Raw genomic sequence first — 18,744 nt, forward strand, 5'->3', positions numbered from 1 at the left:
AGATGGTAATAACTGTCATTTGGGGGAAGAGAGAAGAAGTTAACTGAGATTGGCTGCAGCTGTTGCTGCTGCTGTTAGTCTGATCCTGTTTCATCCCAGGTGGTGGTTTGGGGTTCAGATGGAGCTGGTAAAGGTGGCGATTCAAAAGGAATGGTGGGTGGAGTAGCCTATTCCCTCATCATTTTGTCTACCATCTTTCCAACACACCAATTTTCATTCACTGATTTCTGGTTCTGCATTTTACGTGTTTACTGAGCATGATCTTAACAGCCCTTAAGTTATATCAGTAGGCTTTTTTTGTTTGGACTAATTCAGTTTGTCTCTCTTTTGTACCATTTCTCACTTGTTGCTCTAGGTTACTGTGACATCTTGTGAACTTTTATATACTTTTCATAGTTGAGGGTAAATGTCACAATTGTCACAACAGGCCCTGCAGTGGCAGGGAGAGGAGTGACCTAAAAGATCTTTTCTCTCTCTAAATTCTATGATTCTTTTTTAAGACTGACATCACTAACCACAATACAGTGATATTTTAAATAAGCAAACACTATTTTTCCCAACAGACTTAAGTAAAAACATTATTTTTTTAAAAAGCTTAAGATATCTACTTTGTAGTCTTTCCCAATGATGTTACTCTCAAAGTAAGAATTTTGTTACTGTTTTGTTTTGTTACTGTTTTGTTACTTTTTGTTACATTGGTTAACATGTGGCTATGAATAACCCTTCTACTGAATGGTTGCTGCAGAGGTTTTTGATTGTGAATTCACTTTAAAAAAAATTGCAACACTGAGACAAAAAACAAAACAAAAACATACAAAACCATTTCTACTTTGCCTTGATCCTCTAAAGTTATTGCACATATCTGTCAGGTTCACTGCTACATCCAACTGTGTTTATAAAGCCTTAGCACTACATTTATTAATCTGAGATTCATATTATCGTGTTGAACAACACTTGCTGAAATGAATGGCATTCTTTTTTGGAGTGTGAGAGTGATCTAGGCTGAAATTGTATCCCTAACCTGGGGAAGGAAAGGTGTCCTTCAGCTGGAATGTACTGGCTTTGCTTTAGAATACTTTCCTTTCTTTCTCCCTCAGGTTTCACTAAACTGGTCTCAGCTGAGATGCCAGATAAAACACCAGGGGGTTCAGAAGCCATCCCCAGGAATGAAGGTTAGTATTGTTTTCTTCTTGAGAAATCTCTCATTTTCTCTGACTAAATATTGCAGGCAAGAAACCTTAAAACTTTTTGTGACTTCAGCCTGTGAAAAACTTTAAAATTAATAAAGAGAGAGAGAGAGAATTGGCTTTTTCAAAGATATGACTTATAGGAGAATAGGAAAGCTTTCCTATATTGCCTAATTCAAAACATTTATTCCTCAAGACAGATTTGTTCAATATTGATTATTTTTCACTTATTTGTGAATAGCCTCTTTTCTATAATCTTTATTTCTTGATGGTATTTAAATGCATAATATTTGAAAATATTGAGCTGTTCAATGACCTAATAATTTTTCACCTTTTGGAGAGGGTGACTAGTCTTCTTCAGTAAGAATAATGAGAATACTCTTATTGCCTAAGACTAATACTTTCAAATGTGGGACGCTTAAGTTAGCCACCCAGATCTGTATTTAGTCACTTAAATAAGTGGCTTAAATTTTCACAGGAGCTGAACTTGTCTTGTTCCCATTGAACTTCAAATGCTCAGCTTCTCTGAAAATCAAGCCACTGTTTTTTTTTTAGATGCATTTAAAACCTTTGAATGTGGTTACTAGTGAAAATTTGTCATTGCAAATATATCACATGCTCTTGTATGTTGAATGGTCTCCTCTTAGAATAGTCCCAGGACTAGAAATAGAAGGGTTTTCCAGATCAGCACTGAGGTAATTTGACAGAGCTTTGTGGGGGAAGCTTGCAGAGCTTGTGCCTGTCCCTGTGATCTTTAGCACACTTATCCTCACTTTCATAATTACTGTATTCCCTTAGTCTTTTTAAATATAATTTGTTATGAAGGTAATTTGCAATTCAGGTTGCTTTACCGTACTCTCCATATTGATTTTTTTAAAAGAAGTATACAGCTTAGAATTGGGATTTTTAAAATATCTATAAAGTATCTTTCTTGACACGTAGCCAGTGATATCTAGACCTTACTTGTCACTTTGACATATGAAAGATATTTTGAAACACTTTTTATAAACAATGGCAGACAACTAATTCCTTTTCCTTTGAAAACTTGATGTGTTTGTTTACAAAGAGCCTCTTAAGTTCTTGTTGATTAATTTACTATGTGGTTCAGTAGGCATTGCTAAGGGCATCTAAATGCAAGATTGAGACACATGCAAATTTACACCGAACCTTCAAATGACTGCTCTCAGTACAAACCCTACACACATTTTTATTTGCCTATGAATGATATATCTTGTGCAGTAAAAGCGTTGTGATTAAAGTACACTTAGAACTGATGTTTGTATTCTTCTGTTAGAAATTTTATTTGGAGCAGATTGTTGCATACCTTGTTGGTTGTATTTCTTAAAGCAAATTTCAAAAACATGTTTATGGTTGTCTCTGTAGTAGCATTAATAAAGCATGAGTGAGTTTTTATGATGTAAAATTACCATAAATTCCTTGTGGAAATATTAGATTACAATTTCTGAAATGTGAATTCATTTACAATTTGTGTATGCAGGTGATAAGTCATTCACTAATCCTTTGCTTCCCAGAGAAGAACTGGGATAAACTAGCACTTGGATATAGAAACAATTCAAAACTTTCACTGCAAGTTTGGAAGAAAACTACTTCTGTGAAAGATAATTTTTTTTGTTACTATAATACATTTTAATTCACCACTTCAGTGTGGACCAATATTCTAGTAAATGGGTCTTGTTTGTAAGGTGTTTTTTTCTTTTTACTTTTCGTCAGGAAGGAAACAGGGACAGGGATTTAAAGGGACTCAGAAAGAACAGAGAGAGAGGAGATTTCAGTAAACCTCCTCTCTAAAGCTGGAAAGGTAATAGAGATCTCTTTGATGCCACACCTCCTGGCTGGACAGTAGGTCTATCTTTTATTCCCAGCTTTCTACCAGGTCTTGTTTTCTTTCTTTGTTCTTGCTGCAAAACCAGTTGGCTATTATTGCTCTTTTGGGTTTCTATCAAAGTTTTACACTCCTCAGACATCCCACCACCACCAGCGTTTCCTCCAATTAACCTTAAACACAGTGCTTTAGATTATTCAGAACACAGCTAAACATGCGGATTGTCCAAAATGTTGTCTGTCTAGAAATTTGCATTAGTATTTGTCATAAGGTGGCTCCTGCTTGGGACGCCCTCCTGCATCAGGCCGCAGCACAACAAATGGTGCCTACCCCAGTTTCCACTCAAGTGGTCCCCAGAAATAGTCTCAACAGTCTTTGAGTATAATTAGGGGATAACTTATTACAGAAGAAAACCCTGTGTGTATAAACTATAACAAACCAAGTTCCCAGCTATCCAGCAATGTACAGCCCTGGCGTGTCTCACTGTATGCAGCTCTAAGGTATGACTCGGGCATCTCTCATCATGCATCACCCCAGACTTTACTCCTTTCTGGCTCTCCAGCTTCAGCTTTATGGCTCAGAGAGACAAACAAGCATCTCCCTCTATTGATCTCAGCCTTCAGCCCCCTCTAGCCTTCTCTGGCTGGGGCTCTCTGGTGGTTTCCTAACAATTCCTTTCTCCTTACAGGGATGGACTGTGCTCTCTAGAGTGTTCCTCTAAGCAATTCTGTACTGCTCCTTCTGTCGCTCTCCTGTGCTCAGGAGTTCTCACATGCCCTTCTCCCTCCTCTGTACTCTAGGGAAGCTCTGACTCACCAGGTCTTTCTGCCCTCTGAGGCCCAGATGCCCTCTTTTAAGCTTCAGCTGGAGAGGGTCAGATGACTAAGAAGGAAGAGACCAGTGTACTGTCATAAACGCCAGTGGCACCAGTTGGCAATGCTGGAACTGAATTTATACTAAGTTTAAACACAGGTTGCTAACACAGGAAGAAAAACAAGCAGAGGTGGATCCTGTAGAAGCAGCAGTGCAGGGAAGTGATAGGAGGACACGGGAGAGGTGCAAACTGTGTATATCCCATTAGGGGGAAGTGACAGAAAAGAGAGACAAGGTTTACTCTAATAAACACTCTAAAAAAGGCAGTGTCCAGAGGCAGGGTAGGAGGGGTCTTCAGACAGAGGCCCCAAACCATTTACCCAATAATACCAGCCCTAACTGTAACTTATAATGCTGATACTAGGTAAATGTGTATTTGTAAGAGGGTTTTTTAATGATGAGAATATACCATTTAGTATATGGTTTCAATTGATTTTGTGAAAGAGGATGTAGTTTCCTTTCTCCATAGCTACCCACACGTGAAGAAATTTTCCAGAAACACTTCAATTAAGCCAGGATCTAGGGACTGCCAAGAGGATCCTCATCAGTTTCTAGTGAATTTTGGTTTCAGAGTAACAGCCGTGTTAGTCTGTATTCGCAAAAAGAAAAGGAGTACTTGTGGCACCTTAGAGACTAACCAATTTATTTGAGCATGAGCTTTCGTGAGCTACAGCTCACTTCATCGGATGCATGCCGTGGAAACTGCAGCAGACTTTATTTATACACAGAGAATATGAAAAAATACCTCCTCCCACCCCACTGTCCTGCTGGTAATAGCTTATCTAAAGTGATCATCAGGTGGGCCATTTCCAGCACAAATCCAGGCTTTCTCACCCCCCCCCCCCACAAATTCATTCTCCTGCTGGTGATAGCCCATCCAAAGTGACAACTCTTTACACAATGTGCATGATAATAAAGTTGGGCCTTTATTATAACTGTATTATCATGCACATTGTGTAAAGAGTTGTCACTTTGGATGGGCTATCACCAGCAGGAGAGTGAATTTGTGTGTGGGGGGGTGGAGGGTGAGAGAGCCTGGATTTGTGCTGGAAATGGCCCACCTGATGATCACTTTAGATAAGCTATTACCAGCAGGACAGTGGGGTGGGAGGAGGTATTTTTTCATATTCTCTGTGTATAAATAAAGTCTGCTGCAGTTTCCACGGCATGCATCCGATGAAGTGAGCTGTAGCTCACGAAAGCTCATGCTCAAATAAATTGGTTAGTCTCTAAGGTGCCACAAGTACTCCTTTTCTTTTAGTGAATTTTGGGTTATTGCTTCTTAGAATGGTGAGAGGTGAAGGAAAAATAACCTGAAATTTGAAGAATGCAAACACAATTCTTAAGTGGCCTCTGGACTTCCAGTTTATTTGAAAAATTCTTCTGAATGCATGGTTTCTCAATGTCCCCATGGCTCATAAAGTGACCAACGGACACTGGGAAGGAAAACATTTTACAGGGCATCATGAGTGGTTGTGATTTAAAAAGGAGAAAGTTAGAGAGGAGGAACTGTGATTTCCCTTTCCTCTCAAGGTTATGCATCTTAATTTTAGTGTGCAGGCAAAAGTCAAAATTCTCCCTTATAATGTTGGCATTTTGTGCTACTCACTCATGGTAGCTAAAGTATGCAAAAAACTAATTTTTTTGTTTTGTTCAAAAGTTCTGTGCAAATAGGTTTGCTGCCATGTACATCAGAGCTGAAACTTTAAATCTTTAAAAAAAAAGAATTTCAGAAGCTGATTCTTTTTATATTTATATTTTCCCATAACACTCTATTATCTAAAAGAACTCTTCATAAAGAGATCCATTCAAAGCGCTGTTCATACTGTTGTACTCTTATAAACGGTTGTCTAAACAATTTTGTTTTAAGAAGGATGTTTTGTTTTCTTTCAAGGATGTTACCCCTCCAAATCAGGGAGTTAAGAGTAGTAATTTTGTTGAATTCAGATATCCAACATCCAGCAGGGATATCTGAATATTATCCAGGGGCAAGTGTGTTCTGTTAACCCTAGGAGTTGTTGTGATGCTGTCAGATGAAATCCACTCCCAATACAACAGCACTAGAAATATTAGTCACCACAACAAAAGTCCATTTAGTGTTTAGAGAGCCCAAATTAGGAGGGAGCTGGATTTCTCTTGTTTTCTGTGGTGGCTGATAATTAATAGTCACCAATTTAACTCCTACATACAAATTTATTTCCCTTTCAGCAGTGGATGTTCACATGGATCAGACATATTTTAGCTCCTGAGTCCAACGTGCATTATCAACTTCTTCTTCCCTGGTGTTGCTTCCCTCTGCTTGGGCAATTCAGTCTCAAATGGGCATTGTGACATTGCCTGCAAATGTCCTATGGCCTGGGACCCACTCGTGAAACAGTATCTCTCTCCTGACCCATTTCATGAAGTGTGGCTTCTGGTATAAAGGAGGCTCCCTGAGGCTGAGAATTAACTGCTGATACCTTTAAGGAAACCCCAGTTTCTCCTTCCAGATTTTGAACTTTGCATATAATTTGGTCCATAGGTTTATCCATTATGTTATCTTCCTTCACCAGCAGGTTAAAAAGTTCCCCTGCTAAACCATTTAGAAATTAATTTTTCACATGGGATTCTCTAATGACCACTGTGCATATGCCTCTCTCTGCATGGCTAGTTCCAGATTCAGCACAGTAGATTCTGTTTCACTTGAGCCATCTCCTGGACAGGGTTCATGATAGGGCTTTCCATGTACCTATCTCCTTAATGTACACATATAACTATCTCCTCCTGGCTTCCATTCCTTCATAATATTTCGAAAGGGCCAATTCCCCCCTCATATCAGGTGTACAAATGCTTGCAGAACAGTCTCTAAAATACACAATCAGTCCTGGGGAACTGCTGTTAAAATGCTGGCATCACCATCCAAAACACTGCAGCAGATGGTCACTGCAGTTTTTGTCAATTGTTATGGCACATCGTCATATATTAGAAATAACCCTGCGAATTCCGGAAAACGGAATAATTATGAACAATGTGGGTTTTATCTGGATTGGAGTAGCAGATTCTAAGGTGCTTGCATCTGATTATGGAGTTGCTAGTTACTTTTTATGTGGCAACACTGGAAGATGTGATTAGTTAAACCTGTGAAATACTGCACGACATACCTGAGTATTTTGATAGGATTAACACCTGTGCAGTTCTCTAAAATACTGTAATTTTTGCTAAGCAATCTGTGTTTTAAGTCTATATTTTAATATCACCTATGCAAGATATAGATTAAACTGAATGTCTAATTGTTTTAATTTTTCAAACTTTAAAAAAATTCATTTTAGTAATTTTCATTTTCTTCCATGTATGTTTAAAAAATGAATTCCCATACAAAAACATTGTTAGCATAAGTAAAGGTTGCAACAATGAATAAAAGAAACCCCTACACAATATAAACATCAATAACACTGCAAGTAAAAAACAAACAAACAAAAACCCTAGAATTGTGGAAATGATCACTTAAATTTTCACAAATATTCCACTATCCTTACAGGACTTATGTAACCCTTCTGCCCGTCAGAGTTGGCAGCAACAAGGGCTGGGTTCAATATGTAGGGGATCCATTCCAATAACACAATGCAAACCAGCTCGAGCCCCCACCCAGTGACCTGGGACAAATATATACCACCCCCGCTGGGCGCCTCTAAGAGGCAATACTTTCCCTCTCGCAAGCACATAGTCTGAGTGTAGCAAAAAGCCTTTTAATAACAGAGAGAAACAATGTGGCATTATGTTGGGGAAACACCACCAACAGGATTCATAACACAACCCATGAGCAAAAAACCCACCCCAAGCAAATTGGGGCATGCCTCTTTCCCTTTGGTTCTTGAGTCCAGCAACCCCAAATCACCCAAAGTCCCAAAAGTCCAATGACCCAAAAGTCTCTGTCCCTGGTCATGGCAGCCCCAGAGTTCGAAAGTTTATCTGCGGAGCTTTACCTCCCAACCTGGGTGGAGATGGGACGGGGGTAAGAGGCACCTTACATGATCTGAAGCTGACCGCCCCACAGCTCCATAGGCCTTCGCTTTGCTCCGCCAGCCACCCCACGAACTCCTCCACCAGCCGGTCCACAAACTGCTCCGCGTCCCATCAGCAGCTCCCGCCGTCCTATGAACTGCTCCACCAGCCTGTCCACAAGGCACTCCAGCCGTCCCGCAAACTGCTCCACAATGTATCTTCAGGCTCCCCCACTACTTAACACAACGCTCAGTGATTTCAGCTCTTAGTCAGTTCAGCTCTTTGGTGAATTCAGCTTGTAGTAGGGGAGCCTCAGTGCTGGTGCACCATTAGCCCAAAGTGAGCTCAGCAGCCTGTAACTAGACTCCTAATGGAATCAAAATTAGCTCTGATATTCCACAGTGGAGAGAGGAGGAAGTGCAATTAGCATATAAGGCCCTCACCGAGGGGCCCATGCCACCAAGTATTATTACTTGTCCCCAGCCTCTCTCAATTCAGAGTTTTAAAACCCATGACCCTTGCCTAGCGAGTGCTACTTAGTTGATGGTGAGTCCCTCCATCATAACAAAAGGTCAAGAACAGTTCCAAGCACAGTTCCCATAATCAGGGTAATAACAATTTATTCTTCCTGGCCCAATAACAGAGACACTGGGGATCCCACAGCAGCCAAAGTGACCATTTGGGCAGCTATGGCCTCATTCTAGGCGGAGTGGGTGTGCCTATGCAAATGAGATCGGCCCCTGAAGTTCTTTTCCACAACTTGCCACACCTCAGCACCAGATGTCAGGGTGGAGCTCATCCTGACACTGCTTACACATATATACATCTTACAATATTTAATTATGAAAAAATGTACATATGTCAATAACAGCTTTAATGTTGACTCACCACACCATATATAATCTTTTATCATCTACATCTCTAATTATATTTATTTAGAAAGTATGTGGTTAAAGATGTATCTTATTTATACCTCCAGTGTCTTATTGGTGTAAGAGTAAGGCTTATAAATCAGAATTAAGGTTGTTTGAATGTGTGTTTTTTCATGTTAAAATATTATTAACTGAATGTATGAACTATAAAGGAAAAAGAATGTTTTTGAGAATTTTCTTTACTGATTACTTACAGACTTTTTAATGTTGCATTTTTTCCCAAGTAATATTCTCAGAACAGTCCTTATTTTATAGAGGGTTTACATCTTTTAACCAAGCCTTTTGTGTGAGGGTAAAGGGTAGGAGTTTCAGCAGTGTATCAGTAAGATGCTAACTGAATTTTTAGAACTTTGCTTATCTAAGAATTTTAGTATGACCCCCCCAGTAGTTAAACTGAACAATGTACAGAAGCAGACAAGTGAGAAATGAGTTTCCTGTAATTAGTTTACTGGAACTTGGTCCTTGACTTGAGGGCCTCTGATGTTTGCTTCTCTATTGCCTGCTCTGTCAAGCCCTTTAGAATCAACAAATAAACCTATAAATGCCACTGTTTGCTTTAAACCAGAGAAAAGCTAGAGGTACTGTAGCTGGATATTATGAGTATGTTTACCACGTATATGTGAAATATTTCTCAGGAAGTCTGTGTGTGTAACAATGAGTAGTAGATAGACTCCATATTAAAAAAGAATCTACCATGATCCATTTATATACATTTTTCTACAGGAAAGCTTTTATATTTCAGTTACAATAGATGCATCTCGAACAATGAGCTGTATCAATATAAGGAAGTGGACAGGAAAGATTTCTGTGTTTTAGCTTGCAAAAGGTAATAAGCATTTGTTCTGTGTTATGAAAGCAAATCTTATATTTGCTGAAATGTCACTCTGTAAACCTGTGGCACACATTTCATTTTTAGTATAGACCATGGCAGCAGAATTCACCCACTATGTACATTTTCTCTCAAATATGAAGAGCAGCAGGTCTGGTTCATGAACAGTGCTTTATTGGAGCTAGGGAATTATTTGCAACATTTTTTTCCAGATCCTGTAGCCCTTTTTCAGTTGGTGAATTATACACTAGCAGATGTAGATTAAGAAATGGTTGCACCCAATTTTTGGATGATTGACTTATGCAGCCATACGGTATTTTATACAGTGTGGTGTTGGTGAGTTGTTGGGTGAATAACTGACTCTTTTGGTTTGCCCAAAACAAAACAAAAAAATCAGTTTGGGTCAAACTGAATCTGAAAATTCCAAAAAAATGTTGACAAATTTCATTTGAGATCATTTGTTTCTTGACTTTAGCAAAGCTTTTGACACGGTCTCCCACAGTATTCTTGTCAGCAAGTTAAGGAAGTATGGGCTGGATGAATGCACTATAAGGTGGGTAGAAAGCTGGCTAGATTGTCGGGCTCAACGGGTAGTGATCAATGGCTCCATGTCTAGTTGGCAGCCGGTGTCAAGTGGAGTGCCCCAGGGGTCGGTCCTGGGGCCGGTTTTGTTCAATATCTTCATAAATGATCTGGAGGATGGTGTGGATTGCACTCTCAGCAAATTTGCGGATGATACTAAACTGGGAGGAGTGGTAGATACGCTGGAGGGCAGGGATAGGATACAGAAGGACCTAGATAAATTGGAGGATTGGGCCAAAAGAAATCTGATGAGGTTCAATAAGGATAAGTGCAGGGTCCTGCACTTAGGACGGAAGAACCCAATGCACCGCTACAGACTAGGGGCCAAATGGCTAGGCAGCAGTTCTGCGGAAAAGGACCTAGGGGTGACAGTGGATGAGAAGCTGGATATGAGTCAGCAGTGTGCCCTTGTTGCCAAGAAGGCCAATGGCATTTTGGGATGTATAAGTAGGGGTATAGCGAGCAGATCGAGGGACGTGATCGTCCCCCTCTATTCGACATTGGTAAGGCCTCATCTGGAGTACTGTGTCCAGTTTTGGGCCCCACACTACAAGAAGGATGTGGATAAATTGGAGAGAGTCCAGCGAAGGGCAACAAAAATGATTAGGGGTCTGGAACACATGACTTATGAGGAGAGGCTGAGGGAACTGGGATTGTTTAGTCTGCAGAAGAGAAGAATGAGGGGGGATTTGATAGCTGCTTTCAACTACCTGAGAGGTGGTTCCAGAGAGGATGGTTCTAGACTATTCTCAGTAGTAGAAGAGGACAGGACAAGGAGTAATGGTCTCAAGTTGCAGTGGGGGAGGTTTAGGTTGGATATTAGGAAAAACTTTTTCACTAGGAGGGTGGTGAAACACTGGAATGCGTTACCTAGGGAGGTGGTAGAATCTCCTTCCTTAGAAGTTTTTAAGGTCAGGCTTGACAAAGCCCTGGCTGGGATGATTTAGCTGGGAATTGGCCCTGCTTTGAGCAGGGGGTTGGACTAGATGACCTTCTGGGGTCCCTTCCAACCCTGATATTCTATGATTCTATGAAATGTTTTGGTCAATCTGAAATGAACTGGTTTGTTTAGTTTGTGGGCACGTTTTCACAAATAAGCACAGGAAATGAAGGCTAGATTCAAGTGGCTGGAGGAGGAGGTGTCAGTGCTGTCCTTAGAACTTCAAGCCCAACGCTCATATGAGACTGGGGCTTTCGAGCCCCCTGATGTGGAGAAGGAATGTGAATTTAGGTCTCCCATTCCTCGGGAAAGCGACCTAACTGCTAGGCTATGGGATATTCTGGTGTGGATCTCTGTTGGTCTCTCCTGTTGAAACTGTTCCACTGTGTATAAAATACTGAAATAGTCACTGGACCAGAGAGAGAAAGTGAGAGTAACTCTGTCGTGGTAGTTAGGGCACTTACTGCTGCTGTTTTATGAGTTGTGCCTAAGTCCTGTTCCCCTCCCCCAGCTTCCCCCCCCCCCATTTTTTTTTATGAGAACTGTTTGGCAAATTTGTGTTTAAATTTGCTAATAGTTTCAGATAGACTGAAACTGCAGTTTTTGATGGTTCTAGTTATCATGATTGCTTCAGATGACTTGTTCATAATTAGTTGTTTGGTCACAAAAATCACATAGCATTTGTCTCCGATTCCTAATTGAAAGGTTCCCAGAGTCTCACTGTTTTTGAGATCCCTGCCAAACATGACCTCTGGAAATACCTATGTGCAAAAAAACATTTACCAGTAATCTAATAGCTGCAGCCTTCATTATGTTTCTCCAATCAATTTGCTGACAGACCTTGCAGTTTTCCTCAGTGTCGTGGAAGGAGAATTTCTAAAAAGATGGGTGGAAGGAGTTCAACATAAAAAGGCAACAAAATTAAGAGACCTTTTGGGAAGCATCAGTTTCCCATACTAGGAACCCTCCCCACTGGTTGTTTGTTGTACACTAGTGTACCAAAGTAAACTGCAGTTTCACTGTGCTCTGCAAACAGGCAGTGACAGGACACAGGCAAGAACAGGGGGGATTACAGACTTACAAAATATCCAAAATAGTAATAATATTTTCCCATGTACAGAGCATGCCCGCACTTCCACAATCACATTATAAATTTTGTTATTCATAGTAAGACTCGGAAATTAAAATCTAGAATTCTACAAGTAGCAAACTACCACCTTCTGACAGATAGAGGGTTTGCATCACACATGCATAATCACCCACAAAAATTAAGTGCTATACATTAAAATTTCCCTGATTGACAGTAATGGTGTCATTCTTCTCACCACACACATAGTGTATTGTTTCCCCCAGTTTCTACCAGAGACAATTTCTCCATAGCTGTAGTCCCAATGTAGGCTGGCCTGTTGATTTTTGTACAGCAGCGTGCAGACTTTGAGAATACATAGCAATTTCTTGCTATATAGCATATATGATGCATATATTATATTGATATTGATGCTAGTTTGCATTCAGTCTCTGTTTCTTTCTATGTGTTTCTTCCAGTCCCCGGCTTATTAACTGAAGTAAGATGGTCTCCGCAAAGGCAGCATGTGCTCTGTTTCAAAGAAATGCACTGGCAGGTTTTTTGCATGGAGTATATATTAGTGCTCAAAGACTGCCTCCACGCTATGCTCCTGCTCTGTATAGCTTTTCCCTACTGCTACTAGTAGCCCCATTCTGCGTCAGCCTATACTCCCACAAAAACCGTGATTCAGAGAAATATTGAATGGACATGGATAATAATAAAATCCAGTTATAATAGTTAATGGTAAAAAGAGATTTGAGGGGATATTAAACCTCATATTTCAGGGTTTAAAACAATCTCAAACTATTTGGGATTAGCATAACACATTCATGGGGGAAGATTATCCCATGTCTGCCTACCTGTGGAGTTCTTACATCTACCTCTGAAGCTGGTCACTGTCACAGATGGACCATGGGTCTCATCCTGTATAGCAGTGGTCACCAACCGGTCCACCATGATCGACTAGTTGATCCTAGAGGATCTCCCAGTCAATCCCATGATCTCCAGAGGTGCAGTGTGGCTGCCGCTAAGTGTGGCTGCCTATCCTTGCCCCACGCCACTCCCAGAAGCAGTGAGCGTAGCCCCAGGGACCGGGGGACAGGGGTTTCCCTCCGCATGCTGCTCCTGCCTGCAAGCACCGCCCCCGCAGCTCCCATTGGCTGGTACTTGTAGAGAGGGGCATCAAGCAGAGCAACATGTCACCCACCTCCCACCCAGGGGCTGCAGGGGTGCATTGGCCCTTTCTGGGAGCAGTGTGGGGCCGGGGTAGGCAGGGAGCCTGTCTTAGCCTTGCTGTGCCCACCGCCAACTGGGAGCCGCTGGAGGTAAGTGCTGCCCAGCGGGAGGCCGCACCCTAACCCCCATCCCTGAGTCCCCTCACAGAGCCAGCACCCCATGCCCCCCAGTACCCTGAACCCCCAGCACCCTGAGCCCCCTCCAGCCAGCACACCCCGAGCCCCCTCCTGCATTCCACCCCCCTCCTCCATCCCTGATCCCCCTCCTGCACCCAAACTCCCTTCTAGAGCTTGCACCCCTCACCCCTTCTGCACCCCAACCCACTGCCCCAGGCTCAGCCTAGAGCCCCCTCCCACACTGCTCCAGCCCAGAGCCCACAGCTCAACCCCCCTGCCCCAGCCCAGTGAAAGTGAGTGAGGGTGGGGGAGAGCAAGCGACAGAGAGGTAGATCCTCTGTTGCCCTTAGGTTCAAAAAGTGATCTTGGGCATAAAAAGGTTGGAGACCACTGCTGTATAGCAACTCCTGTGTTTTAGTAAGTTGCATCTCGTCCCATGTCCTCCATCTTTATGTTGTCTGTCTAGACTTTTTTAAAAATTATTTTGTCTATTTAGGCCCTAAACTTGTTGGGCAAGGGCCATGTCCTCTTACTTGCCAATAATAATAATAATAATTAATAATTAACAATAATTATAATTAATAAAGTGTGGAATGATGGCTTCCAAAAGAATTATCCCTTCTCCTTCCTCCTTTGTCCATCCAGAGCAGAGAAGTCATGGGTAATCCTCAGAGAAGGAAGGGGAAGGCCCACCATCCTCATGATGAAAGAAACTTTGTAAGAGTGGTTTTTATTATATTGGGGCATACCGGTGGGGTTCTGCTTTATCTCTTGCAGCTGCATGGGGCTGCTGGCCAGCTAGACTTATGAACTTTCACAGAGGAAGTAAGGCAAAAGATTGAGGAGTAGGAGGTGATAGCTGTTCTGCTTCCGGGACAAAGGAGAGTGAAGAGAGACAGCAGGTTGATCTGGCTATCGTGAAATGCTGCACAAAACTACAGCACATACAAGAGCTGATGCATCTCACGTACTATGACATCATGGTACTAAATCATAGTTTAAGTAAGTTATTTTAAGAGCTGAGGAGAATATTAGCTGCTAGAATATTTTGTTCTTCAAGAGCACAATAGTGTCCATAGAGCTCTATCTGGGTTGTGTCTAATCAGAGTTCAGTATCCCAGTCATCTATGAACTAATACTCCTTTAATCAGACCTGGAAAACTCACATGGCTTGAACTGTTTAAAATTGAGGCTTGGAAAACTGAAGACTTTTTTTTTTCTTTTAGCATTGAACCAGAAGTGTTTTTTTTATTGCTGCTTGCTTCCCCCTCAAATAAGTTAAAGTATTCCTAGCTCTCAAGCAATTAGAGAGAACTAGGTGTGCTTAACCAAGTGTAGTACTTTCATTAAGAAATAATTCCTCTTGTATGCATAAGTGACGCACATAATAATAAATAGTAGACAATTATTAAATAACTGAAAAGACAAATTATAAAATGGGGAAGCCCAGACCAGCTTGCGTAAAACAATCAATTGTGAAGCAGCTAATCATAGTGAAAAATACCTAATGTCTACTGTGTTTTTTTTTTAAGCACTTGTGAATGATGGAAATTTCAAATCAGTCCTAACTTTTTCCAAACTAATGCTTTTCCCCCCAGCTAACTTGAAACTTCCAATGAAAGTCAAACATTTTAGAGAAGTGAAGAATTCTGGTTAGAGCAAAGAACCAGAAGCCAAGACTGACACACTGATTTATTGTGTCTGTCATTGGGCAAATCATGTGACCCCCTTCTCCTTGTACTGCACCCTTCTCAACCTGACTTCAAATGATTAAAGCTGGACATCACTGGAAAAATGGCGAACAGTGACTTTTATTTGCTGACATTCAGCAACAGTCTCCCCTTCTGCTGCTAAACTGCACTGCAAGCCAGGTTTATCTCGCTAGCCTGAAAAAAAAATTGGGGAAAAAAGGAAGGGTTTATGATATGAAGCACACAACATTCATTGTAATCATATTTATTCTTCAAAGAAAAAGGGCCAAACTCTCCTCTAAAACTTACATAGAGTCCAAAACGAGAAGCTTGTAATTCTGTATGTAAGATGCAAGGATACCATAATCGAGTCCCCAGTCACTTGCTCTCAAATCAGAATGCAAGTGTTAATATGGACTGGAATAAATTATTATACAAGGTGCTGCACAACAGTGAATTGGGCTTAAGTGATGTGGTCTGTGTGGTAAAAAAAGGCAGGAACCAATCCTGAATCCTTATCGTCTTTTGTGCTGTACTGGCTGGCAGGCGCTGCCTGCTTATGCGTTGGGACCTCTTCCAACCTGAGAGCTTGAATCTCAAGGATTGTTTTTAATCCTCCTTTGATAGCCAAAAAAACCCCAAAACCCTGCATCATTAGGTAAATACTTTTCTACTCTAGTTTCTGGTTAGGATAGGTGAAGCTTTACCCGACTTTTACACATTCTCAGATGTCACCTGAAATGATTGATGATAGCAGTATTCCTTGTCATTAATCGTAAAAACAATCTATCCTACTAGAACTATTCTTTGGTTTTGTGCTCTAGTATTATGTCAAGTGTAAATGTTAAATATAGAGAGAGCACTTGTTTGTACAGAACACTCAGGATTGCATGCACCAGCATACTTTATGTATGACTTCAGCATAGGCATAGCTACTGGTAAAAGGTGCTTATAAAAATATTTGCTTCAAAGTAATGTTGATAAATGTAAAGTAATGCACATGGGGAAAAAATAACCCCAACTATACATACAATATGATGAGGGCTAATTTAGCGACAAATAATCAGGAGAAAGATCTTGGAGTCATTGTGGATAGTTCTCTGAAGATCTCCACGCAATGTGCAGCGGCAGTCAAAAAAAACAAATGGGATGTTAGGAATCATTAAAAAAGGGATAGAGAATAAGATGGAGAATATCTTATTGCTCTTATATAAATCCATGGTATGCCCACATCTTAAATACTGCATGCAGATGTGGTCCCCTCATCTCAAAAAAGATATACTGGCATTAGAAAAGGTTCAGAAAAGGGCAACTAAAATGATTGGGGGTTTGGAACAGGTCCCATATGAGGAGAGATTAAAGAGGCTAGGACTTTTCATCTTGGAAAAGAGGAGACTAAGGGGGGATATGATAGAGGTATATAAAATCATGAGTGGTGTGGAGAAAGTGAATAAGGAAAAGTTATTTTACTTGTACCCATAATATAAGAAGTGGGGCCACCAAATGAAATTAATGGGAAACGGGTTTAAAACAAATAAAAGGAAGTTCTTCTTCACACAGCACACAGTCAACCTTGCCTGAGGAGGTTGTGAAGGCTAGGACTATAACAGGGTTTAAAAGAGAACTGGGTAAATTCATGGAAGTTAAGTCCATTAATGGCTGTTAGCCAGGATGGGTAAAGAATGGTGTCCCTAGCCTCTGTTTGTCAGAGGGTGGAGATGGATGGCAGGAGAGAGATCACTTTATCATTACCAGTTAGGTTCACTCCCTCTGGGGCACCTGGCATTGGCCACTGTCGGTAGACAGGATGCTGGTCTGGATGGACCTTTGGAATGACCCAGTATGGCCGTTCTTGTGTTCTGAGTATCTTTTAAAATTAGTATAATTTATTTTTCTATGTTTACCCTCCTTAGCAGCTTGAAAATAAGCTTAGATCTGTGTGCTCCTGCTTCTAGACAAGCCAAGGCTCTTATCAGTTCACAGTATTTGGTTCAAAGTTGCTTAGGTACAACGAGTGCCACACAAGATCCTAGATAGAGTGAATTCAAAAACACAGATATTCTAAACCTGCAGTTTAAAACTGTCAAATCTGGGGGTTAAACTACTTGACAGGGTCCCTTTAAACCACTCTAAATGACAATAAATAGCAAGCTTCTTCTTTCTATAGGTCAGGAATGATTTTCAAGTATGTTAGCTGCATCTTTTGAAATTTCTGCTCCAAACCAGTTATTTTCTTGGAGGCAATTACTATCACATAACTATTTTAAGGGACTCAGTCATATTGAAGTCTTGTCAGCTCAAAAAATAAGTATAGGTACACATCTTCCCCCTGCCAATTCCTGTGATTTTGTAATCATGTTTCCCTTTTTATGTTTGTATTTCTCGTGTTGGTTGGTGGCAAATCTCACATAAACAGAAAGAATGGACTGTTTACAAAGTGCTGTCAACTGTATTATAAAAACAAACTAAAAAGTAGGAGAAATTTTTTCTCTGATCTTTGAGTTATATTAATATAAGGTCTTACTTTGTACCAAAAATGTGTAACATAGCTAAAAATAGAACTGATTTTTTTAAAAAGTCAACAGTGATCCCTTTCATGTAGTTCAACTTTTGATCTGCAAAACTTGCTCTGATGGATTTCTTTTTGAAAACTTTCTCAGAATTTTAGCTTGCATCCTTAGTCAAATAATATACTATTTATTCCCTGCTTTATTGATTTTTTTTATTTTTTCTTCTGAGAAATAGCCATATTTCTTACAAAGCAACTTGAAGGGCATGGAAGGATTAAAGAAAAGTATTGATTGAATGCTATCTTTTTAAAGTGTGTTATCTCTTTCAAGGTAAATTAGAGTCCAAAAGTCACTAGTTTAAAAATATCTCTAGTCTTTTGGTGAACATATCCTTTTAAACTAGCAGATTTTTGATGATTTCAAAGTACTGAAAAATAGCTACAGATGCCCAGAAATTGTACTTTTAGCCCTTTAACAAAAGGGAAGGGGACCATGTAGCATGAATTGCTCTCTGTTAGGTAGCAGCTTCCCCTGAAACATCTCACAGCAAGACCAGAATTAGGTTGCAGATTCAATTGTTTTGGGTTTTTTCCTTTCTAATATTATTTTCAGGTAATAGTTCTATTTAACTCACTTCAATCTCCTAGCTATACAACTAGCCATTACCTCAAACTCTACCGATTACATTAGAATGAGACTGCGATAAGTCCTAAACTTAGAAAGATTAATATAGAGGAAATCTTGGTTATTAATCTTCACTTTTTTTAATTGGTTCCCTGTAGTTTAATTTTAAAAAGGGGAAATTACTGCTTGCTGACAGACCAGGAAGATAAGCATCTTTGATGTTTCATGAGTAATAAAATATTTATAGAAACAATTGTATTTTGTACAGAGATGTGTCAAACTACTAAAATATACTTTTGGAGGAGTCAGCAAACCGGAATCCTGGGTAGAATGG

General features: G+C 40.4%; 1 protein-coding gene across 9 annotated transcripts in view; it reads left to right on the top strand.

Annotated features, from left to right (window-relative positions):
* The window catches only part of PLEKHG1 (pleckstrin homology and RhoGEF domain containing G1), a 215,355-nt gene that overhangs the window by 59,690 nt on the left and 136,921 nt on the right, over window positions 1-18,744 (top strand). For 6 of the 9 annotated variants that reach the window (XM_073337635.1, XM_073337636.1, XM_073337634.1 and 3 more), the window contains one exon: window positions 1,098-1,172. In XM_073337635.1, the coding sequence (XP_073193736.1) occupies window positions 1,098-1,172 (75 nt within the window). Of the gene's footprint in view, window positions 1-1,095; window positions 1,173-14,278; window positions 14,303-18,744 lie in introns of those variants that run through there. The other 3 variants (XM_073337638.1, XM_073337641.1, XM_073337639.1) reach the window with 2 other exon arrangements.

The sequence above is a fragment of the Lepidochelys kempii genome, chromosome 3 (genome assembly GCF_965140265.1).
Source record: "Lepidochelys kempii isolate rLepKem1 chromosome 3, rLepKem1.hap2, whole genome shotgun sequence".
NCBI classification, from domain to species: Eukaryota; Metazoa; Chordata; order Testudines; family Cheloniidae; genus Lepidochelys; species Lepidochelys kempii.